The sequence below is a fragment of the Heteronotia binoei genome, chromosome 10, assembly GCF_032191835.1.
Source record: "Heteronotia binoei isolate CCM8104 ecotype False Entrance Well chromosome 10, APGP_CSIRO_Hbin_v1, whole genome shotgun sequence".
NCBI lineage: Eukaryota > Metazoa > Chordata > Lepidosauria > Squamata > Gekkonidae > Heteronotia > Heteronotia binoei.
The window spans coordinates 2,948,272-2,973,522 of NC_083232.1; the positions used below are offsets into that span (position 1 = coordinate 2,948,272).

The window sequence follows — 25,251 nt, forward strand, 5'->3', positions numbered from 1 at the left end:
ATAGTTCTGTGGTGCAATTTAGATATAAGCATATAAGGACTGTCGTAAACTAAATTAGCTATAAGGGTAGTTATTAAACATACTGATCCTATGAAGATCCAGGTGGGCGGCTGTGTTGGTCTGAAGCAATAGAGCAAAGTTAGGAGTCTAGGGGAGCGTTCGCACTACACTAACTAATGCGCTTTACATCCGGATTTTTACTGTGTGATATCAAAAATCCAGATGTAAAACGCTTTAGTGAGTGTAGTGTAAATTCACCCTAGTAGCATCTTGAAGACCAACAAAGTTTTATTCAGAATGTAAGCTTTCGTACGCGTGCAGACTTCTGTTCGTCTGAAGAAATATGCATGCGTACGAAAGCTTACATTCTGAATAAAACTTTGTCGGTCGTAAAGGTTCTGCTGGACTCCTACTTTGTTCTGATCCTAGGAAGGTTTATGATCACATTTCAATTTGGGGATGGGTTTTAAAGGTGAGATTAATTGTGGCTTGCTATATGTGATTTACTGCTTTAATACATTGAGGATGTTGGAAAATTAAAATAAAAACAATTAAAAAAAAGAAGAAGGTATCACTGCTCACCTTCTTCCTATGAAGAAGAGCCAGTTTGGTGTAGTGGTTAAGTGCACGGACTCTTATCTGGGAGAACCGGGTTTGATTCCCCACTCCTCCACTTGCAGCTGCTGGAATGGCCTTGGGTCAGCCATAGCTCTAATAGAGAGCCAGTTTGGTGTAGTGGTTAAGTGTGCGGACTCTTCTGGGAGAACCGGGTTTGATTCCCCACTTCTTCACTTGCAGCTGCTGGAATGGCCTTGGGTCAGCCATAGCTCTAATAGAGAGCCAGTTGGGTGTAGTGGTTAAGTGTGCGGACTCTTATCTGGGAGAACTGGGTTTAATTCCCCACTCCTCCACTTGCAGCATCTGGAATGGCCTTGGGTCAGCCATAGCTCTAATAGAGAGCCAGTTTGGTGTAGTGGTTAAGTGTGCGGACTCTTATCTGGGAGAACTGGGTTTGATTCCCCATGTTGGATCAGGCCAATGGCCCATCCAGTCCAACACTCTGTGTCACACAGTGGCCAAAAACAACCAGGTGCCATCAGGAGGTCCATCAGTGTGGCCAGGACACTAGAAGTCCTCCCACTGTTGCCCCCCCGCAGCACCAAGAATACAGAGCATCACTGCCGCAGACATGAGAACATAAGAGAAGCCATGTTGGATCAGGGCAATGGTCCATCCAGTCCAACACTCTGTGTTGCACAGTGGCCAAAAAAACCAGGTGCCATCAGGAGGTCCATCAGTGGGGCTAGGACACTAGAAGCTCTCCCACTGTCCCCTCCCCCAGCACTAAGAATACAGAGAACATAAGAGAAGCGATGTTGGTTCTTGCCAATGGCCCATGCAGTCCGATACTCTGTGTCACACAGTGGCCAAAAAACCCATGTGCCATCAGGAGGTCCATCAGTGGGGCCAGGACACCGAAGTCCTCACATGGTTGCCCCCCCCCCTCCAAGCACCAAGCATACAGAGCACCACTTGCCCCAGACAGAAAGTTCTAACAATACGCCATGGCTAATAGCCACTGATGGACCTTTGCTCCATATGTTTATCCAATCCCCTCCTGGCTATGCATATAGCCACCGCCACCTCCTGTGGCAGTGAATTCCACGTGTTAATCACCCTTTGGGTGAAGAAGGACTTCCTTTTATCTGTTCTAACCTGACTGCTCAGCAATTTCATTGAATGCCCCCAAGTTCTTGTATCTCTGAACTGATTCCACAGGGGTGTTAGGATGGGAAATAAGGTCAGCTCCCGTTCACACCACCTTGTGCTTCTTGGAGTAAGAGCAGGGTCAAAATGTGATGGTCAACTAACAACTTCCCCAAAGATGCCAGTTTTGAGCGGGCAACGCTGCTTCTTTGAAGATGTGCATTGACACCCAATCTGTTAAGCCATGGGGCTCTTAATGGCATTGAGTGGGCGCATTCGGAAGTCGCCGGTCCCCTGGTTTGGTTATCTGGGAATTCTGCAGATGCCCAGCATTCCTCTCTAGTATAAAAAACGACTGTCTGGTGTGTAATACCCTGCTCTTGCTGTAGGAGAGGGCAACTGAGTTCCTGGCAGTAGAGATCCAATGCAAATAGCCTTGGTCAAAGGAGCACCATTTTATGCGTCAACTTCCTGCCCTGGGGTCCCCGACACAGGACACTTTGTTCATCCCTATCAGACTTATTTCCATGAGCCTGCCTCACAGCCCACATGTTGTCCTGGCGATGGCTGCGTCAGTAGCGTGGGCAGAGCATTTCCACGGGCCGCAAGTTGTTTGTTGCACGAGTCAAGGAGTCGGAGAGGGCTTGGGCAGAGAGTTAACTTGCCTGATAGGGATATTCAAATTTCGAGGGGTGAAGCGGAAGTGTTCTTCTTCTCCGTCAGAGCAGGAGGGGTTGTGGCTCAGGGACAGAGCCTCTGGTTCACCTGCAGGAAACCCAAAGCTCAGTCTCCGGCATCTCCAGTTAAAAGGACCTGGCAGAAATTCACAAGAAAGACCCACTCCTGGAGAGCCGCTGGCGTTCTGTCTAGACAATGCTGACCTTGGCTGTAGCTTAGTGGCAGAGCATCTGCTGGGCATGCAGAAGGTCCCAGGTTCAGTCTCTGGCCTCTCAGGTTAAAAGGATCAGGGAGGAGGTCGTGTGAATGCTGCTGGAATGCTGCTGCCAGCCTGAGTAGACAATGCTGACCTCGGTGGATTAATGGCCTGGTTCCGTCTAAGGCAGTTTCCTGCGTGTTTATGTGAGTGCCTGCCTCCTCTGAAAGGATGTCCAGTTTACCATGGGGGTGGGCTCCCTGTTCTGGAGGGTAGTAACACTGCTGCTGCTTTCCTTTCGCTTCTCAGTGCCCCCCGGAAAAATCATGGATGATCAGATGTCTTACAAGGAATTTCTGGACCACAACGTCTCGTGGAAGATGGACGAAAGGGATCGTCGTTTCGACTCTCAGCTAGGATTTCAGCCCACAGATGTGTCCGGTAAGAAGCCGCAGAAGGGAAACGGCTTTTGGTTTAGCCTGGTGAGAACTGAGGGCTTGAGTACAAGGCAGGAGTGGAAATAGATCCTATCTCTCCGTATATAGCTTGGATGTGGACTGTGATTAGAGTGCAGCCTGTACTTGTTGTGGTGGGAGGTAATCTGCTGGGTAAGCTTTTGCGGTGCGTGCCCAATCTAAAACAGGTGTACTCACCAGCGTAAAAGAGCTTTCCAAACCTGGGGGCCCTTTCCTAGCGGTTTTGGCAGGAGAGTTTCAGTAGGATGTGTTTACACGCAGGTCATCTTACCATGCCTGATCCGGTGTAGCCTGCTGACCACCGAGGCTTCCCATTTGTGCCATCTAAGTCCAGCGTGTGCCCTCGTGGCTATCACCCAAGCATCTTTCTCTGCTATAGACGGGGACTACAGATGCCATGTGACGGTGGCATCCATAAATTGCTTGTGCTGTATGTACAGTAGACCGACAGACTACAGACGTTGATGCTTACAGAGCACTTTCCGTGGTTGGTTTTTCCTGTTGCCAGGTCTGATTGGAAAGCACAGGAGAATGCGGAATTTGCTGCCAGAGGATGTAGTAACGGCCACAGACATTGACAGCTTTAGAAAGGGGATCGGACAGATTAATGGAGAATAGGTATATTGGTGGCTACTAAGTATAGTGACTAAAGGGAACTGGCATGTTCAGAGACAGTCAACCTCTGAATCAGTGCCAGGAGACATCGGGGGAGGTTTTGGGCTCTCTGCCTGTTGCTGGCCCTCCAGAGGAACTGGTTGGCCACTGTGTGAGACAGGAGGCTGGACTGGATGGACATTTCCTGGTCTGACCAAGCAGGGCTCTTTTGATGTTCTTCTCAGGGGAAGGCCTCTGCCTCTCTGCCCTGTTGTTGGCCCTCCAGAGGAACTGGTTGGCCCCTGTGTGAGACAGGAGGGTGGATTAGATGGACCCTCACTGGTCTGATCCATCAGGGCTCTTCTGATGTTCTTCTCAGGGGAAGGCCTTGGCCTCTATGCCCTGTTGTTGGCCCTTCAAAGGAACTGGTTGGCTGGACTAGATGGACCCTTACTGGTCTGATCCAGCAGGGCTCTTCTGATGTTCTTCTCAGCGGAAGGCCTCGGCCTCTCTGCCCTGTTGTTGGCCCTCCAGAGTAACTGGATGGTCATTGTGTAAGACAGGAGGTTGGACTAGGTGGACCCTCCCTGGTCTGATCCAGCAGAGCTCTTCTGGGGTTCTTCTCAGGGGAAGGCCTCGGCCTCTCTGCCCTGTTGTTGGCCCTCCAGAGGAACTGGTTGGCCCTTGTGTGAGACAGGATGCTGGACCGGATGGACCCTCCCTGGTCTGACCCAGCAGGACTCTTCTGATGTTGTTAGAAGCCTTGAGTTCCATGAGGGAGGAAAGGTGGGATATGAAAGCAGTCGTTTCCCTGTGTGTGTGCTTTCCACTTGAGCCCTAAGATCTGTTTGCAGTGATCACCTCCCCCCATCTCCATTGTTCTACAGTCGATTCAACCCCATTGTCTTCTACGACTCCTTGCCTCATTCTGAAGGTGATACAAAAACTTTGCCAGTGTTTGTGATTGTTCATCATCTTGAAGAAGGCCATCTCTAAGGACCAAAAACAGATTTGTACCCATTGCCTGGTTCTGGGGTGTGTGTGTGTCTTTTAATGGCCAGGTGGATGATGACAGTGGGAGCTGTCCACCCTACTTCCTGGAACTGTGTTTTTGCCAGATCAAAAGCTGAACAGGGAGGAATGTCTGTTGGGCTGCATATCAGTGTTTGATTGCAGGCATGGTCCTTCACTTCATGAGGGTTGCCAACTCCTGGAGTTTTTGTTGGGGGTGGGACCTGGGAAGGGCAGCGCTTGGGTAGGGTAGGGGTCTCAGCAGGCTATAAGAGAGAGCCAGTTTGGTGTAGTGGTTAAGCGTGCGGACTCTTATCTGGGAGAACCTGGTTTGATTCCCCCCTCCTCCACTTGCACCTGCTGGAATGGCCTTGGGTCAGCCAAAGCTCTGGCAGAGGTTGTCCTTGAAAGGGCAATTGCTGTGAGAGTCCTCTCAGCCCCACCCACCTCACAGGGTGTCTGTTGTGGGAGAGGGAGATAAAGGAGATTGTGAGCCGCTCTGAGTCTCTGATTCAGAGAGAAGGACGGGGTATAAATCTGCAGTTCATCTTATCTGGGAGAACCGCGTTTGATTCCCCACTCCTCCACTTGCAGCTGCTGGAATGGCCTTGGGTCAGCAATAGCTCTGGCAGAGCTTGTTTTTGAAAGAGCAGCTCTCAGCCCCACCCACCTCACAGGGTATCTGTTGTGGGGGAGGGAGACTCTTGAGTGGAGGGTGGAATATAAATCTTCTTCTTCTATAATGCCACGAGGGCCACCTTGCAAAGCAGCCGTTTTCTTCAGGGGACCCGATCTCTGCAGTCCGGAGACCGCCTGTAATTCCAGAAGACCTCCAGGCTCTTCCCCGCCACTCTGGAGCTAAGCCTGTGTGAAAAATAGTTAATTTATGCCAAGTAACTTGGATAAGCATCTCTGTCAGGGGCAGCATAGCTTCCGGTGAGAGTGGATTAGGAGATATGTGCTTTATTTAATGCCAAAAGGATGATTTGCATGTTACATTCATTAAATCGATTTGTCAGCAGTGCTTTAAGATATTTAAAAGTATTCTATTAATGTTTGGAGAACAGGGCAGTAACGAGCGGCGCTTTAGAAGGTTCTCTAGACCAGGGGTCCTCAAACTTTATAAATAGAGGGCCAGTTCACTGTCCCTCAGACTGTTGGAGGGCCGGTCTGCCGTTACTGTACAAGGCCGCGGGCCGTCAGTTCTCCGTCTTCTGCATCTCTCTCCCTTCCCCACACCACACACCCCGGCCTGGGAACTCACCTCACCTCAGTATCACCTCACACTCTGTCTCCGCCGCCTCAGCCCAGTGCCGGAAGTGTGCGTTGCTAACGCGAGTTTAGGTCGAACGTCACTTCCGGTCTGATTTTGCCATAACCCGGCGGGCCGCATAAACGTCCTCAGCGGGCCGCATCTGGCCCGCGGGCCGTAGTTTGAGGACCCGTGCTCTAGACGGTCACATAGGAAAACGATCAGTCGAATTCCTGGAACATGTGAAAGGAGGTGATCGAGTAGGTGTCTGCAGTGGAAAGGGGAAAATAACTTTTATTTGAAGACCACACCGTTATCACTATAGAGAGCGAGCGAGCAAAGTTTTGCATCCAGTGGCACCTTTACAACCAACAAAGTTTAATTCTGGGAATAAACTTCTGTGCGCATTTACACAAAAGCTTAGAAACTTTGTTGGTCTTAAAGCTGCCACTGGACTCAAACTTTGTTCTGTCGCTTCAGACCAACGTGGCTGCCCACCTGAATATCTGTTTGCGGGGAGCAGGTGCTAGCTAGCTAGCATCAGGTGCGAAGAAGAAGAAGATATTGGATTTATATCCTGTCCTATGCTCTGAATTTCAGAGTGGCTCACAATCTCATTTACACCTTCCTCCCCCAAAACAGACACCCTGTGAGGTGGGTGGGGCTGAGAGAGCTCTTACAGCAGCTGCCCTTTCAAGGACAACTCCTACGAAAGCTACAGCTGACCCAGTGCCATTGCAGCAGGTACAAGTGGAGGAGTGGGGAATCAAACCCGGTTCTCCCAGATAAGACTCCGCAGACTTAACCACTACACCAAACTGGCTCTCCTTTAGAGCTCTGGCTGACCCAAGGCCATTCCAGCAGGTGCAAGTGGAGGAGTGGGGAATCAACCCCGTTCTCCCAGATAAGAATCCACAGACTTAACCACTACACCAAACTGGCTCTCTATTAGAGCTATGGCTGGCCCAAGGCCATTCCAGCAGGTGCAAGTGGAGGAGTGGGGAATCAACCCCGTTCTCCCAGATAAGAGTCCGCAGACTTAACCACTACACCAAACTGGCTCTCTATTAGAGCTATGGCTGACCCAAGGCCATTCCAGCAGGTGCAAGTGGAGGAGTGGTGAATCAAACCTGGTTCTCCCAGATAAGAGTCCGCAGACTTAACCACTGCACCAAACTGGCTCTCTATTAGAGCTATGGCTGACCCAAGGCCATTCCAGCTGCTGCAAGTGAGGAGTGGGGAATGAAACCCGGTTCTCCCAGATAAGAGTCCGCAGACTTAACCACTACACCAAACTGGCTCTCTATTAGAGCTATGGCTGACCCAAGGCCATTCCAGCAGGTGCAAGTGGAGGAGTGGTGAATCAAACCTGGTTCTCCCAGATAAGAGTCCGCAGACTTAACCACTGCACCAAACTGGCTCTCTATTAGAGCTATGGCTGACCCAAGGCCATTCCAGCTGCTGCAAGTGAGGAGTGGGGAATGAAACCCGGTTCTCCCAGATAAGAGTCCGCAGACTTAACCACTACACCAAACTGGCTCTCTATTAGAGCTGTGGCTGACCCAAGGCCATTCCAGCAGGTGCAAGAGAGGGAGGGGGGAATCAAACCCAGTTCTCTCAGATAAGAGTCCGCACGCTTCACCAGTACACGAAACTGGCTCTGTGTGGTATCGGAGTTCGCTGGTTTTGAATTCCTTGTTTGTAGACAAGAGCATATCTTGGGATAACCACCCAAGGATCATGAATCCCTTGAGTTTTGTGTCAGAGTCCTCATGCTAAAGGTGTAATTGTGGGGTGGGGGATGTTGCCCAGTCAGCTTTCTCTTTAAGGATTAGAAAGCTAAAGAAGAGGGGGGTGGAGGATGGATGAATGGCCATGGAAATGCTTGTGTATCTGAGCCCCGGCTGCAGCCCCCCTTTTGAATCCTCTTCCTGTATAACTGCCCAGCACGCAAGGAGGCTCTTCCCTGGAGTTTCTGCAGTATTTTCTTGCCGCTCAGAATAGCAGTAGAATCCTGGATTCTGAGCATGGAAAGCTCTCTTGGCTCTGCCTGACTGGCAAACGTGGCTTCTGCCTGCTGCACGCTCTCCAGCTGCAGGGAAGAGGCTCGCTTTGGGAAAGCCGCTTTATCTACTGCGAGGCCGTCGCCTTGCTCCGCTGTCTCTGCGTAAAAGAATTCCTGGTGTAATCTAGCAGCATGGACGTGCAGACAGTCACTTGGGCGGTTCGCTGCCTAGAAGTGGCAGGTTGTCAACAACGTTGCCTGCAGGCCTTTTGTATTCCCTCTTAACGATTTCCCATTTGTCGAAAAGCTTCCCTTTAATCAAGGGTTGACGGAATCCTCTCTGCTGCACGCCCGACAACCTGTGATCTGGACCCATGCCCCTCCTGGCTAATTAAAGCTTGCCAGGAGGAGCTAAGATGTCCTATACGGGACATCATAAATAGATCTCTTTCGGAGGGCCTTTTTCCAACCCCTCTGAAAGAGGCGGTGGTCCGCCCTCTCTTGAAAAAGGCTACATCAGATCCGGCCGAATTGGCGCATTACCGGCCGGTCTCAAACTTGCCCTTTTTGGGCAAAGTTATAGAGAGGGCTGTGGCGTTGCAGCTGCAGAGTTTTCTGGATGACGCTTCCACCTTAAATCCTTTTCAGTCTGGCTTTCGCTCGGGCCACGGGACGGAGACAGTGTTAGTCGCTCTCATGGAGGATCTCCGGCGACATCTGGATCAAGGCGGTGTGGCGGTATTGCTGTTGCTAGACCTATCGGCAGCATTTGATATGGTCGATCACCAGCTGCTGACCCACCGCCTCACCAACACAGGGATTCAGGGGTTAGCCATGCAGTGGCTTTCCTCTTTCCTTGAAGGACGGGGACAAAGGTTGGTGATTGGAGGAGAGGTGTCCCAGAGGCACCTACTTAACTGTGGGGTGCCCCAGGGGGCAGTTCTCTCTCCAATGTTATTTAACATCTATATGCGCCCCCTTGCCCAGATTGCCCGGAGATATGGGCTGGGTTATCACCAGTACGCTGATGACACCCAGCTCTATCTATTGATGGGTGGCCGAGCTGGCGACGTCACGGTAAATCTGGACCAGGCGCTACAAGCCGTGGCTGATTGGATTAAGCTGAGTGGGCTGAAATTGAACCCAGCGAAGACAGAGGTCCTTTGTCTAGGTCGCAGCGGTCCAGAAAGAGAGATCTCCCAGCTTTTGACGGGGCGACATTGGTACCAGTGCACGAGGTCAAGAGCTTGGGAGTCCTACTGGAGTCTTCCTTGACAATGGAGGCCCAGATAGCAGCCACTGCCAAATCCGCCTTTTCCCATCTTAGGCAAGCAAGACAGTTGGCCCCTTTCCTGGAGCGCGGCGACCTGGCAATAGTGATCCATGCAACGGTCACCTTGAGGTTAGACTACTGTAATGCCCTCTACATGGGGCTGCCCCTGTACCGAACTCGGAAACTGCAGCTAGTGCAGAATGCAGCAGCCAGGCTGCTAGTGGGACTACCTCGGTGGGAACATGTGCGGCCTAGGCTGTGGGAACTGCATTGGCTGCCATTGTGTGACACAGAGTGTCGGACTGTTTGGGCCACTGGCCTGATCCAACATGGATTCTCTGATGTTCTTATTAGAAAGCATCCCATGTATGTTATGCCAGGCTTCATACTGTAGGTGATGCATTCCTGAGCCAGCTGATGGTGATGCTCAATTAGATATACTTCACTGTTTTGGGCTGGCCTGTATCTTCGGGGGAAGAAAAGCAGTGCTCTCATGTGGCGTGAAGCGTGGCAGCGTGCTGGGTGTTCAGGTAGCCAACTGCAAACTAAGATAGGTCCTCAGACTGAAAACGCTGCTGCCTTCAGCCTCATTGATTTGGACACCCCCCCCCCCCCAGTGCTTCCTCAGGAAGAAGGCTCCATTAGCAGTAAATGCTCAGGTTTTTCTACTGCGCTTTCTCTGAGACTGTTGGTGTCCCACCAAGTTTGCTACGCAGAAAATAAAGTCGCCTGTTGCACCCAGGCAGAAATGGGGTGTTGCCAGCAGAAAGAGCACGGGGTTTGCAGCTCACTTGCTGGATTCCTGAGCAAAAAAAGAGGCTTGCTGGCCAGCCCCGACTTCCAGCACAAAAATAAGGCGTTGGCCTCTGTCGGTTGTCCCTCAGAACCTTTTAAGATGCACCGTGAAGATGTCCTGTCCGACCTGCTGCTGCTTCCTCAGGAGATGACGAGCGTGCCTGCTTTCGGGGACTATTTTGGAGCTGCGAGTGAAGTCCATGGTATGGTGCTTCATCGTACCTCTCTCTTGCCTTACTAAGGAACTCTTCTGCATGGCCGGTGCCTTTTCTTCTCTTCTTCCACTGCTTTGAGCCTCACAGTAGTTGCGAAGAGCGTTTTGGGCACCTAACCTGCTTTCTTCAGACTTTCCTAATCTGGAAATGTGCATGCTTGAAATCATCGTTTTGATCCTACAATTTGTACATGTTTTGACATTTTGGGAATTGCGGATTTATTGTTTTAAGCCCTCATGGTATTGGAGGGGGGGTGGAGCACAGAAATGTGAAGTCAAACTTGAGAGACTGCCAGAATTTGGGTAAAACTATATATCAGGAATGGATTTCCTTCATTTTCCCAGCCTCCTAATCCTGTGTATCTCTAGCTCACCAATGCCTTATGAATTTTAATGCAATTTTAATTTAATTTTTGGATTTATATCCCGCCCTATCCTGCAAGCGGGCTCAGGGCAGCTTATAACAGTTCAATCAAACAGAGTTAAAATAATATAATAAAAACTTAACGTTACACAATCAGGAGCAGCACAGTAAGCAATCTTACAGATATAGGCGGCAAAACCACCCAACAGCATAATATAAATACTATAATGGTGAAACACTGGGGGAAGTGATGACTTTCAAAAAGACACCGGACGCATTAATTGAAAGCCTGGCAGAAGAGCTCGTCTTACAGGCCCTGCGAAACGTTGGTAAGTCCCGCAGGGTCCGGATCTCCAGCGGAAGCTCCTTCCACCAGTTAGGGGCCTGGACCAAAAAGGCCCTGGCCCTCGTTGAAGCCAACTGGGTGCCTTAGGATCAGGGACTATGAGAAGATGTTGAGTAGCAGATCTGAGTCGGGGTGTGTGTGTGTGTGTGTGGTTCATATGGGGAGAGGTGGTCCCAAAGATATGCAGCCCCTGTCCGTAAAGGGCCTTAAAGTTAAGGACCAACACCTTGAACTAGATCTGGAATTCAAGAGGTAGCCATTGCAGTTCATTGATAGGTCTCCTTCCCTTCTGTGCCCTGTAAAAACAAAAATGCCCAACTTAATCTGCCGGAAGAGTGGAACGTTTATTTCGCTTCCAAAAGAGGTGTCGCTTAGTCCTCCTGCTCCTTTGTGGGACTGCAGGCAGACGGGTCGGTCTGTGAAACCACCGAACCGGTTTGGTTCTTCTTTGCTGTTGCTGCTCTCAGTTACTTGTGGCCAAAAAACCCCCCAAGAGATCAAAGCACTGGCACTTCTGCTTTAGGACTTGGGAGCCTTGGCATCAGACTGATGCGCCGCCACCCTCTGGGATCTGCACCATAGCTTCGAGTCAGTCTGCAAAAACGCCTCAAACCCAAGTGTTTTTTGGTGTCGTTTTTTTAAAAAGAGAGGTCACTGTCAGCTCACCATTTGACGAGCTGTGGTTCTGGCTCCCTCATCATCTGCTTCTGGTGCTCTGTTTCCCATGGTTCTCCAGAAGCAGGGCCTTTCTTAGTAGTAGGAACTCCTTTGCATATTAGGCCGCACCCCCCCCCCGATGTATCCAGTCCTCCAAGAGCTTACAGTAGGGCCTGTCAGAAGAGCCCTGTAAGCTCCTGGAGGATTGGATACATCAGGGGGGTGTAGCCTAATATAGGATCATAGAATCATAGAGTTGGAAGGGACCTCCAGGGTCACCTAGTCCAACCCCCCACACAATGCAGGAAATTCACAAACACCTCCGCCTCAATTCACAGGATCCTCATTGCTGTCAGATGGCCATTCAGCTTCTGTTTAAAAGCCTCCAAGGAAGGAGAACCCACTGCCTCCTGAGGAAGCCTGTTCCACCGAGGAACCACTCTAATGGTCAGGAAGTTCTTACTAATGCTAAGCCAGAAACTCTTTTGATGTAATTTCAACCCATTGGTTCTGGTCCTACCTTCTGGGGCCACAGAAAACAATTCCACACCCTCCTCTACATGACAGCCCTTCAAGGATTTAAAGGCGGTGATCGTATCACCTCTCAGCCGCCTCCTCTCCAGGCTAAACATCCCCAGCTCCTTCAACCTTTCCTCATAGGACTTGGTCTCCAGACCCCTCACCATCTTCGTCACCCTCCTCTGGACCCGTTCCAGCTTGTCTATATCCTTCTTAAAATGTGGTGCCGAAAACTGCACACAGGACTCCCGGTGAGGTGTTACCATTGGTTCTGGTCCTGCCTTCTGGGGCCACAGAAAACAATTCCACACCCTCCTCTCTAGGACAGCCCTTCAAGTCCATGAAGATGGTGATCCTATCACCTCTCAGCCGCCTCCTGCAAAGGAGGTCCTGTTGTAAAAATAAGCCCTGTCCAGAAGCATAGTGTTGCAAACAGTCTTGACCAGAACTGGGGTTCGGTGGCCACTGAGTGGGCAGGCACGTGAAACACATGATGTTCTAGGATCGCAGAGTGTGAAGGAGCCAACAACACAGCGACCAAACGCATTCCTTGTAATTTAGTCGTAATTCGCCTTGAGTCTTAGTGTGAAAGGCGGACTATGAATGAAGTAGGGAAGCAAGTAAATAAATACAGTTTCTTGGATGGGTGTGTGTGTGTGTGTGTGTGTGTGTGTGTGTGTGTGTGGAGGGAGATCTTCCTATACTCCCTTGGCCCATGTTTTAGCAATACTGTGTGCTGGCATCCTTTCTGTCTACTGCCGCTAACAGAATGGCAGGAGACTGAGCCTTGGGGCAATAAAAATGTTCCACCTGATGCTAATAAGAGGAAATCACACCATCCTGGTCTGTATTCAGGGCAAAATTCTTCCTAGAGAGGAATTCCCCAATGGCTCAACCGCTCCTCGGGCTTTTCCCTGCAGTTTTTGCATGTCGTGCTTTAACCGATAAAGAAAAGACCCCAAGTTTCCCAGTGCGGAAACCTTGCTACGGCAGGGACGTGCAATTATTTTTTAAGTTTATGGGCCAGGTTGGGCTGCCGTTGCTTCCGGTGCTGCCTGTTGCTGAACCTGGAACTGGGGAGAGCTGACCTCCAGCCCAGAGCCCTGAAATGCAGGCACGTGTGGGATTCTCCCATGCCTTGCGGGACTCAATAGCCCCAGAGCTATTTTGTTTTTTTTGGGGGGGCGCATCAGTCAGCTAGGTGGTCCTGCAGTCTGGAGGGCTGGTGCTCTGATAATTAATCAGCTGGAGGGCCAGGCTCCCCTTCCTGTAATTTGCCCACCTCCACGATAAAAGCCTGACTTCACGTAATGCCGGTGTCACCTCTGGGAAACTGATCTCGCCACTTACTCCCTGTGCGGGAGAGCGCCATTGCAAATGGCGGGTAGCACCAACCTCCCTTGTTTCTTCCAGTGCCTTTTGGAGCCTCGGGGGTCCCCGAGCAGCCCCCCCTGGGGCCTCCACATTCTCCTGCGAACGTTTTTGACCCGTTGGCCTTCCTGGGCGAGGAGCTGGGTGCAGAAGCTCTGCTGAACCAGAACGAAGCAGGTGAGCTCCTGCCGCTCTGCGCTTTTGGCAAGACACTTCGCCGTGTGGGCGGCGAGGGAGAGCCACAACCTGCCCTGGGGTGGAGTTGCCAAATGAGGCATTTGGTGGAATCTGTAGCGCTCAAGGGCTGGTTTCAAGGGTGTTACGGAGCGAGGGTCTGCAGCCTTTTTGGGCCTTCGGACCCCTTTGGGATTCTGAAACGCCACGGAATGGCTGCTGCAGGAGACGGAGCCAGCCACACAGCGGCTTCCGCAACTTGCCTTCAGTCGCACAGCTGCTGCCCTAGCGACATTTTTTGCACAGCCATTCAAATGTCCCAGCGGCTAATCCAAAGTCTTGCTGGCAGTGCCAGCTTTAGGGCACGTGGCGCCTCAGGCATGCTCCCTGCCGGGCACCTCCTGCCCTCCCTCCACCGCATGTGCCCCCTCCCCAAGTTCACCGCGACGAGGCTGGACCCTCCTGGCTTCGAGGCAGCCGCGCGTTTTTTGATGCCAGTGTGGGAGGAAGCTTCTCCTTTGCGGAACCGGAAGCGAGGGGGAGCGAAGCCTCTTCCAGCGCTGGCTTCAAAAAACGTGTGGCTGTCGAAGAAGCCGGGAGGGTCCAGGAGGGGGGAGCGCAGCGGAAGGGAGGGGGCTGGCAGCGGGGGGAGAGGCAAACTAGGCAATTGCCCTGGGCACCGGGAGGGGAGGGAGCCCAATTTGGCACCCCCCCCCCCGGCAACCACCTAGTTTGCCTTGTGGGTGAACCTGCCCGGTTTGCTGGGCAAAAGACTCTCCTGACTCTATTGAATTTCTGAAAACCCTTGGTGGGTGTAGAGATGTAAAATTTCTGGAAATTTTGAAGCTCGGAAAAAAACCCGTTGTTTTTTTTTTTCCGGGAAAAATGGAAATTTTCGGAAAAATTGAAAAAAAAATGCTACACGAGCCCTTTTTCTTTTTTCTTTTCCCGATTGAAAGTCCTTCTGTTACTTTAGGAACGTAAAATATGACTATGGACAATTTTACTTGGCATGAGATGATCACAACTAGCATATTAAACATTTAGTGTATCCCCATAATTATTACAAACAGAATTTACTTTTTAAATAATATTTATTTGTAATTGTAACAAACGGAGCAACGCTCTCCTTAACTGTTTACTAGTTTATGTGGAACAGGCAAAAAAACCCTCCACAAAACAGTTTTTAAAAATACAGATGTAACAGTTTTTAAAGATACATATTTCCTCTCCACAGTATTAAATAAAAATAAAAAACTCATTCTCATAAAGAGAATTAAAGAGGGGGGAAATATATAGAAGGGAGCGCAGGACTAAGTTTCAATGAATGGGCATGACTTAGGACTTGCTTGTCCTCAGTGCACAGAAATTAGAATAATCTGATACCAGACATATTTTTTAGAAATGATGTGGAAAATATTTGAACATCTTGTCTTAAAATATTTTCTTCATCCTGTTAAAATAAAACGTTCCATAATCAATTTTTTCTTTTCTTTTTTTTTCAATGTTTCCATTTTTGGGGGAAAAAAAACCAAAAAAGGCTTCAGGAAAAAACTGGAAACCCCCCCCCCCACGTCCCCCCCCCCCTAATTTTTCCAGTTTTTTTCCGGGCCTTCACATCTCTAGGTGGGTGCCAAGAAAGGTGTCGGTGGGCACCATGTCAGGGATGCCCATTACAGACCTCTGGTTTGTTTGGAAGAAACATTCTCTTGTTAGAGCTACTCGGCTTCTGGGTGAGAGGGGCTGGGGTGGGTAGACGGATGCAAAAGAGGGACAGAGTCCCCAGCAGGATCTGGAATTCAAGGGCTTAGACGGGACCTCTGGTTCTGTTGTTCCCCTGTGCTTGTTGGTGTCAGCTGTTGGCATGGAAATGAGAACCTTTCTGTCACTTCCGCCAGTAAGAGCCCTGGCTTAAGAGCTCACCTTCCACGGGGCGGTTCGACCTGCATTGCGAAGGTGCTTTGGGAAACCACTTTTTGTGGGTTTTCACAAGCGTCTTGTTTGTCTGCTAACTGTTTCCCGTAGTACCTGCAAGTGAGATGGGACTTCCTGAAGATTTCTTGTTGGGAGCTCAGCCTTTGGCGCAGGGAAACCCCTTCTTTGAGCCTCCAGGTAAAACAAAATAAAATGTCAGGGGTGTGGTCTCCGTGCAGAATCTGTTTGCCTTTGTGACTTTCAGTCAGGACTTGGCGTTGAGGAAGAACAAAGCCTTTTCTTGCCTCTTACCAAGGGATGCCAGAATTACCACTGAGAAGAGGAAGAAGAGCAGTACCGAGGATCAAACCCTGTGCTGGGTTTGGAACCTCTTTGGTCCCCGGGAACATTTACTGGCCTGTATCTCTCCATGTAAAAAGAGCCCTGTGGCGCAGAGTGGTAAAGCTGCAGTACTGCAGTCGGAGCCCTCTGCGCACGACCTGAATTCGATCCCAGCGGAAGCCAGTTCCAGGTTGACTCAGCCTTCCATCCTTCCGAGGTCGGTCAAAGGAGTCCCCAGCTTGCCGGGGGGAAAGCGTAGAGGACTGGGGAAGGCAATGGCAAACCACCCCGTTAAAAAGTCTGCCGTGAAAACATTGTGAAAGCAGCGTCACCCCAGAATCGGAAACGACTGGTGCTTGCACAGGAGACTACCTTGACCTTTATCTCTCCATGCAGTTCAGGAAACCCCTTAAATTTGCTTAAGAGGTCCTTTCTGCTGGTTCTGTTCTCATTGAAGCCCACTGAGCTTCTGCGGGGGGTGGGGTTTGAGGGATTCTTAGAAACAGATTCTTAGAAACAGCAATAGTGGAGGTTTTCAGGACTGTTGGTGGAAGTCAGCACCCCCTCTTAAGGAAACTGAAGTGCCCATACGTTTTTGGAACATGGTCAGTTACGGGCCATGGACAGTATGGGCCTTGATTGTGTTAAAAATGCCAGTGTGGTTTCCTATTATGTTAACCTGAAGAGAGGTGGACCCAGATTTCCTTTTCAAGCAAGGCTGAACTTTCGGAGAGTTTGTGTGTATAAATCTACAGTCTCCCCCCCCCCACCCCCCGAGTGCCTCTCTCGGTTAACAGCTGCAGCTCCCAGTCCCAGAGGCTTGCATTGAAGAAGATGAGGAGGCGCAGAGATGATGAACAGAATGAGGAAGCACCGCTAGAATGTCGTCCCAGAATCCCTTGTGGTGTGCCACCTGCAGTGTTCATTTCACCCCTTCCAGACCTTGACATTCCACCCTTCTTCTTGGTGCCTCTGTTCCCATAATACCATCTTGTTTCCATGAACTGCTGGATGCAGCCCATCTTTTCTCCATGCCTGGAAATACAGTGTGGTGGATAACAGTTTGTACCAAGAGAATAGCGTTTGCACAAGCCACAGGCTTTCAGCAGTGTGTTTTCATTACTTCTCTAGTTATACGCTTTACGTTTCCTTGATGCCGTAGCGCTCGGAAGCCTTGTTTTAGGTAGCCCGTGGACGTGGTCCTGTAGAGGTTTTGGCTAAAAATCCTGCCATATTGATCAAACTCTCTCTGTGCCCAGCACCCAGCAAGATCCCCGAAGCGGCCGAGATGCACTTACCAGAAAGCACCGGAATTGGTTTTATGGACTTCCCAGGAGAGCCTAAACCGCCAGAGGCGACACTGTTGGCTCCAGTAGGTGAGAGAGCCAGGTTTGAACTCTGCATGCAGTGAGAGCTGTTTGTCCCAGAAGCGAGCAGTGGTTACTGCACAGCGGGTGTATTCGGTGAAGGCTTTACTCCCGTGGAAACAGCAGTGCTGCGCTGTGTCAGGAAATGGCTTTGGAGACATTTGCTACAGATGCCTTGACACAGCTGGGTCCTCAACCAGTCCAGCTGGGGCAATGTGCCCAGCTAGCTTTGGAGCTTCTTGCTCATGGGGAGTTGGACTTCACCATCTCCCAGTTCTTTACAGCACAGCAGTGGTGGGAGGGGGGGGGGGTGGAGGGCATAATTGAAGCGTGTATTCTTCAAACGTGCTGATGCTGGTAATGGCTAAGCCAGGGGTGTCAAACTCATTTGTTATGAGGGCCGGATTTGACATAAATGAGGCCTTGTTGGGCCGGGCCATGTGTGGACCTGTTTAAGATTAGGTGGCAGAGCTTGATAAAGTTTATATCTCTGCTACCTAATCGTAAACAGGTACACACATGGCCCGGCCCAAGCATGTTTTAAGGGTTTTTTTTTTTAAATCATTAATTGCATCTATCTGTGTCCTATAAAGAAGACAAAAAAACCCCTTAAAACATGCTTAAAACTTTAGCACTTGTTGGTCTTAAGGGTGCTTTTTTTGTATTTCTCCATGGGTTCCGAGGTCAGTAAAATGAGTCCCCAGCTTGCTGGGTGGAAAGCGTAGAGGACTGGGGAAGGCAATGGCAAACCACCCCGTAAGAAGTCTGCCGTGAAAACGTTGTGGAAGCAACGTCACCCCAGAGTCGGAAACGACTGGTGCTCACACAGGGGACCTTTCCTTTCCATGGGATCCAGGGAACTGGGCAAAGGAAGCTCTGGTTCTTTCCTTCCATCATTCCCCAAGGGACCAATAGAAGGAAGAGAGGCTTGACTCAGTAGCTCTGCTATGTGATTGAGAGACCCTAACAAAGCAAGCTCTGCGCCCCCCCCCCTTCCACCCCACATGAGGAGCCTCAGCCAATGGAAGAAATAGAAGCTTTGCTCTGTAGCTCCTGTGCGATTGAGCAAGCCTGGCAAAGCAAGCTGTGATGCAGAAGGAAGCAAGAGAGAGGGAGAAGAAAGCAGACGACAGCCAGTTGCTCAGGGGCCTGATAGGAGCCCTCCGGGGGCCTGATTTGGCCGCTGGGCCGCATGTTTGACACCCTTAGGCTAAGCCCGTTTAGTTCTCCTTCAAGGTGATGTGCTTTCTCCCAGTTTTTAGAAATGAAGGCTGTGGTGGATTCTAACCTTTCTGCTCCTGTTGATTTCTCCCCCATAGGCAGTCCTGCCCCTGCAATGGAAGAGCTGATGGGATTTGAACCTTGGCTGGACCAAAAGTCTCTTCCTCCAAAAGAAGCACTATTAAGTGAGTGAGCCTGCAGTGAGGCTTCATGGGCTTTCCTGTGGTGGTGGTGGTTACACCCTGAAAATGACACCACTTTGGAGAGCCAGTTTGGTGTAGTGGTTAAGTGTGCGGACTCTTATCTGGGAGAACCGGGTTTGATTCCCCCCTCCTCCACTTGCACCTGCTGGAATGGCCTTGGGTCAGCCGTAGCTCTAATAGAGAGCCAGCTTGGTGTAGTGGTTAAGTGCATGCACTCTTATCTGGGAGAACCGGGTTTGATTCCCCACTCCTCCACTTGCAGCTGCTGGAATGGCCTTGGGTCAGCCAGAGCTCTAATAGAGAGCCAGTTTGGTGTAGTGGTTAAGTGTGCGGACTCTTATCTGGGAGAACCGGGTTTGATTCCCCACTCCTCCACTTGCACCTGCTGAGATGGCCTTGAGTCAGCCTTAGCTTTCATAGAAGCTGTCCTTGAAAGGGCAGCTGCTATAAAAGCACTCTCAGCCCCACCTACCTCACAGGGTGTTTGTTGTGGGGAGGGGAAGGTAGAGGACAGTTTGGTGTTGTGGTTAAGTGCACGGACTCTTATCTGGGAGAACCTGGTTTGATTCCCCACTCCTCCACGTGAACCTGCTGGAATGGCCTTGGGTCAGCCATAGCTCTAATAGAGAGCCAGTTGGGTGTAGTGGTTAAGTTTGCGGACTCTTATCTGGCTCTCTATTAGAGCTATGGCTGACCCAAGGCCATTCCAGCAGCTGCAAGTGGAGGAGGGGGGAATCAAACCTGGTTCTCCCAGATAAAATTCTGCACAATTAACCTCTACACCCAATTGGCTCTCTATTAGAACTATGGCTGACCCAAGGCCTTTCCAACTGCTGCAAGTGGAGGAGTGGGGAATTATACGTGGTTCTCCCAGATAAGAGTCCATGCACTTAACCACTACACCAAACTGGCTCTCTATTAGAGCTATGACTGACCCAAGGCCATTCCAGCTGCTGCAAGAGGAGGAGTGGGGAATCAAACCTGGTTCTCCCAGATAAGAGTCCACACACTTCACCATGACACCAAACTGGCTCTCTATTAGAGCTATGGCTGACCCAAGGCCATTCCAGCTGCTGCAAGGGGAGGAGTGGGGAATCAAACCCGGTTCTTCTAGATAGTAGTCTGCACACTTAACCACGACACCAAACTGGCTCTCATTAGTTGAGACTGGGCCTCCTGCCTGTGGTTGGTAGACTAGATGGTGTTAGAAGGGGGGTTGAGGAGGGTGCAGGTGGTCGGAACGTGTTCGTGATGGGGAAAAAATAACCCTGCTTTTTCCTTGGCACAGCCTCTGCAGAAGCCACTGTGTCCAAAGATCAAAAGACAAAGGCCGTGGATTCGGCAGGTCCCACTGCAGACAGCCCTGCGCTGGAGAAACTGGAGGAGAAGAGGGACTCGCCCGACCGGCACAAGGAGAAGGACAGCAGCAGCCCATCTTCCAGCCAGCAGGCAGAGGAGCCAGCCAGTAAATGCAGTCAGAAGGTGAGCGAAAGCAAGGCAGAAGAGGCAGCTAAGCCTCCTCCCAGCCTGAAGGCAGAAGAGAAGAAGCCCTCTCTCGCCCTTCATACGGAGGCAGGAGCGAGTGAATGGCCTGCCCAGAAAGTGGAAGAGAGCAAGATGTCTCCCAGCCAGAGGACAGAGGAAAGCACAGTTTCTCTCGGCCAGCCTGCAGAGGAGGCAGCCAGTAAACCGCTCGTCCAAAAAGCAGAAGACGGCAAGCCTCCTCCCAGCCAGCCTGCAGAGAAGGCGGAGCCGAGCCAGGCCCCGCCTCCCGCTCAGCCCTCGGAAAAGCAAGAGGAGAAGAAGGCCCCCTCGTCTCCCAGCCACCCTGCGGAGCACCTTCCCGTGCCGGAGAAGCTCGATGAGAAGAGCAAGGAAACCCCCGGCAAACCAGCCGAGAAGCAAGAGGAACATCAGCAGCCGCCGGCCAAACCTGCGGAGCATTTCCCAGAACCTGCCGGTGAGGGAAGCAGCGGGGATCGAGTGCTTTTCACTGAGGGGGGAGGAGGGTGCGCTGGCCGGTCTTTCCCTTAGCAGCAAATGTGGCCACCCCTTCGTTGAAAAGTATATATAAAAAAGGCTGAGCCCAGGAAATAGCATGATAGCCCCAATTGCAGCACGGCTGGGCTGTTTGAAGGGACATGGATGCACCCAGGTGGGGAATGACTGGCCAGTCCCTTGCAGCAGAACGCCCTGTTTGCTGTGTCAGCTTAATATAGAGAAGCCCTGTTGGATCAGGCCAGTGGCCCATCCAGTACAACACTCTGTGTCACATAAGAACATAAGAGAAGCCATATTGGATCAGGCCAATGGCCCATCCAGTCCAACACTCTGTTTCACATAAGAACATAAGAGAAGCCCTGTTGGATCAGGACAATGGCCCATCCAGTCCAACACTCTGTGTCACATAAGAACATAAGAGAAGCCCTGTTGCATCAGGCCAGTGGCCCCTCCAGTCCAACACTCTGTGTCACATAACATAAGAGAAGCCCTGTTGGATCAGGCCAGTGGCCCATCCAGTCCAACACTCTGTGTCACATAAGAACATAAGAGAAGCCATGTTGGATCAGGCCAGTGGCCCATCCAGTCCAACACTCTGTGTCACATAAGAACATAAGAGAAGCCCTGTTGGATCAGGCCAGTGGCCCATCCAGTCCAACACTCTGTGTCACATAAGAACATAAGAGAAGCCATGTTGGATCAGGCCAGTGGCCCATCCAGTCCAACACTCTGTGTCACATAAGAACATAAGAGAAGCCATGTTGGATCAGGTCAATGGCACATCCAGTCCAACACTCTGTATCACATAAGAACATAAGAGAAGCCATGTTGGATCAGGCCAATGGCCCATCCAGTCCAACACTCTGTGTCACATAAGAACGTAAGAGAAGCCCTGTTGGATCAGGCCAATGGCCCATCCAGTCCAACACTCTGTGTCACATAAGAGAAGCCATGTTGGATCAGACCAGTGGCCCATCTAGTCCAACACTCTGTGTCACATAAGAACATAAGAGAAGCCATGTTGGATCAGGCCAGTGTCCTATCCAGTCCAACACTCTGTGTCACATAAGAACATAAGAGAAGCCCTGTTGGATCAGGACAATGGCCCATCCAGTCCAACACTCTGTTTCACATAAGAACATAAGAGAAGCCCTGTTGGATCAGGCCAGTGGCCCCTCCAGTCCAACACTCTGTGTCACATAACATAAGAGAAGCCCTGTTGGATCAGGCCAGTGGCCCATCCAGTCCAACACTCTGTGTCACATAAGAACATAAGAGAAGCCATGTTGGATCAGGCCAGTGGCCCATCCAGTCCAACACTCTGTGTCACATAAGAACATAAGAGAAGCCATGTTGGATCAGGCCAGTGGCCCATCCAGTCCAACACTCTGTGTCACATAAGAACATAAGAGAAGCCCTGTTGGATCAGGCCAATGGCCCATCCAGTCCAACACTCTGTGTCACATAAGAACATAAGAGAAGCCCTGTTGGATCAGGCCAGTGGCCCCTCCAGTCCAACACTCTGTGTCACATAAGAACATAAGAGAAGCCATGTTAGATCAGGCCAGTGGCCCATCCAGTCCAACACTCTGTGTCACATAAGAACATAAGAGAAGCCCTGTTGGATCAGGACAATGGCCCATCCAGTCCAACACTCTGTGTCACATAAGAACATAAGAGAAGCCCTGTTGGATCAGGCCAGTGGCCCCTCCAGTCCAACACTCTGTGTCACATAAGAACATAAGAGAAGCCCTGTTGGATCAGGCCAGTGGCCCATCCAGTCCAACACTCTGTGTCACATAAGAACATAAGAGAAGCCATGTTGGATCAGGCCAGTGGCCCATCCAGTCCAACACTCTGTGTCACATAAGAACATAAGAGAAGCCATGTTGGATCAGGTCAATGGCACATCCAGTCCAACACTCTGTATCACATAAGAACATAAGAGAAGCCATGTTGGATCAGGCCAATGGCCCATCCAGTCCAACACTCCGTGTCACATAAGAACGTAAGAGAAGCCCTGTTGGATCAGGCCAATGGCCCATCCAGTCCAACACTCTGTGTCACATAAGAGAAGCCATGTTGGATCAGACCAGTGGCCCATCTAGTCCAACACTCTGTGTCACATAAGAACATAAGAGAAGCCATGTTGGATCAGGCCAGTGTCCTATCCAGTCCAACACTCTGTGTCACATAAGAACATAAGAGAAGCCATGTTGGATCAGGCCAGTGGCCTATCCAGTCCAACACTCTGTGTCGCATAAGAACATAAGAGAAGCCATGTTGGATCAGGCCAGTGGCCCATCCAGTCCAACACTCTGTCACATAAGAACATAAGGGAAACTCTGTTGGATCAGGCTAGTGGCCCATCCAGTCCAACACTCTGTGTCACATAAGAACATAAGAGAAGCCATGTTGGATCAGGCCAGTGGCCTATCCAGTCCAACACTCTGTGTCACATAAGAACATAAGAGAAGCCATGTTGGATCAGGCCAGTGGCCCATCCAGTCCAACACTCTGTCACATAAGAACATAAGGGAAACTCTGTTGGATCAGGCTAGTGGCCCATCCAGTCCAACACTCTGTGTCACATAAGAACATAAGAGAAGCCATGTTGGATCAGGCCAATGGCCCCTCCAGTCCAACACTCTGTGTCACATAAGAACATAGTGTCCAAAAAACCCTGGTGCCATTAAGAGGTCCACCAGTAGGACCAGGACACTAAAAGTCCTCCCACTGTTGCCTCCCACAAACACCAAGAAGACAGAGTACCACCGCCTCAGACAGAAGAACATAAGAGAAGCCATGTTGGATCAGGCCAATGGCCCATCCAGTCCAACACTCTGTCACACGGTGGCCAAAAAACCCAGGTGCCATCAGGAGGTCCATCTGTGGAGCCAGGACACTAGAAGCCCTCCCAGTGTGCCCCCGCAAGCACCAAAAATACAGAGCATCCCTGCCCCAGACATAAGGACATAAGAGAAACCATGCTGGATCAGGCCAATGGCCCATCCAGTCCAACACTCTGTGTCGCTCGGTGGCCAAAAAACCCAGGTGCCATCAGGAGGTCCATCTGTGGAGCCAGGACACTAGAAGCCCTCCCACTATATACATATATATGTTAGCCACTGATGGACCTCTGCTCCATATTTTTATCCAGTCCCCTCTTAAAGCTGGCTATGCTTGTAGCCGCCACCACCTCCTGTGGCAGTGAAATAAGAACGTGCCAATAGGAGGCCCATCTGTGGGGCCAGGACACTAGAAGCCCTCCCATTGTGCCCCCCACCAAGCACCAAGAATACAGAGCATCACTGCCCCAGACAGAGTTTTATCAATATGCTGTGGCTAATAGTCACTGATAGACCTCTGCTCCATATGTTGATCCAGCTCCCTCTTGAAGCTGGCTATGCTTGTAGCCGCCACCATCTCCTAAGGCAGTGAATTCCACGTGTTAATCACCCTTTGGGTGAAGAAGGACTTCCTTTTATCAGTTCTAAGCTGACTGCTCAGCAATTTCATTGAGAGTCCACGAGTTCTTGTATTGTGAGAAAGGGAGAAAAGGACTTCTTTCTCTGCCTTCTCTATCCCATGCATAATTTTGGAAACCTCTGTCTGCCACTGAGCCCTAGCTCCACTCCACTGAATCTGAAGGTCCATGGTCCTTGTCTTTTTGGGTAAGGTCTGTGGTCTTCCTGGCTCAGGATAAGATCTTCCAACAAGATTAATCACAATGTCCGTGTGAGGTTCACAAGCAGATCCATCCACTGTACTCTAATGCAGTTGAAGGGGAGTGGATTCTGGACAAGCAAGTGGAATTATTATTTTGTTGTTGTTCAGTCGCACAGTCGAGTCCAACTCTTTGCGACCCCATGGACAAAGTCACGACAGGCCCTCCTGTCTTCCACCATCCTCCGAAGTCTGCTCAAATTCGTATTTGTTACATCAGTAACACTGTCGAGCCATCTCCTCTTTTGCCATCCCCTTCTTCTTTGGCCTTCTTTCTTTCTCAGCATCAGGGTCTTCTCCAGGGAGTGCTCTCTTCTCATTGGGTGGCCAAAGTATTAGAGCTTCAGCTTTAGCATCTGACCTTCCAGGGAACAGTCTGGGTTGATTTCCCTTAGGACTGACTGATTGGATCTTCTTGCAGTCCTAGGGACTCTTAAGATTCTCTTCCAGCACCACAGCTCAAAAGCATCTATTCTTCTGTGTTTGGCCTTCCTTATGGTCCAGCTGTCATAGCCATACATTATTACTGGGAATACCATCGCTTTGACTTTACAGACTTTTGTTGGCAGGCCGATGTGTCTACTTTTTATTATACTGCCCAGGTTTGCCATAGCTGTCCTCCCAAGGAGCAAAAGTCTTTTAATTTCATGGCTACAGTCACCATCTGCAGTGATCTTGGATCCCAGAAATGTGAAATCTGTCACTACTTCCATGTCTTCCCCTTCTATTTGCCAAGGTGTGATGGGGCCAGATGTCATGATCTTAGTTTTTTTGATGTTGAGTTTCAAGCCTACTTTTGAGCTCTCCTCTTTCACCCTCAACAAGAGGTTCTTTAGGACCTCCTC

At 50.5% G+C, this 25,251-nt stretch overlaps 1 protein-coding gene across 1 annotated transcript in view; it reads left to right on the forward strand.

The window, feature by feature from the left end:
• MAP4 (microtubule associated protein 4) overlaps positions 1 to 25,251 on the forward strand; it is a 359,198-nt gene that overhangs the window by 217,732 nt on the left and 116,215 nt on the right. The window contains exons 5-11 of the mRNA XM_060247898.1: positions 2,891 to 3,022; positions 10,077 to 10,190; positions 13,501 to 13,635; positions 15,658 to 15,744; positions 17,148 to 17,264; positions 18,575 to 18,661; positions 19,968 to 20,639. Coding sequence (XP_060103881.1) covers positions 2,891 to 3,022; positions 10,077 to 10,190; positions 13,501 to 13,635; positions 15,658 to 15,744; positions 17,148 to 17,264; positions 18,575 to 18,661; positions 19,968 to 20,639 — 1,344 coding nt within the window. The remainder of the gene's footprint in view (positions 1 to 2,890; positions 3,023 to 10,076; positions 10,191 to 13,500; positions 13,636 to 15,657; positions 15,745 to 17,147; positions 17,265 to 18,574; positions 18,662 to 19,967; positions 20,640 to 25,251) is intronic.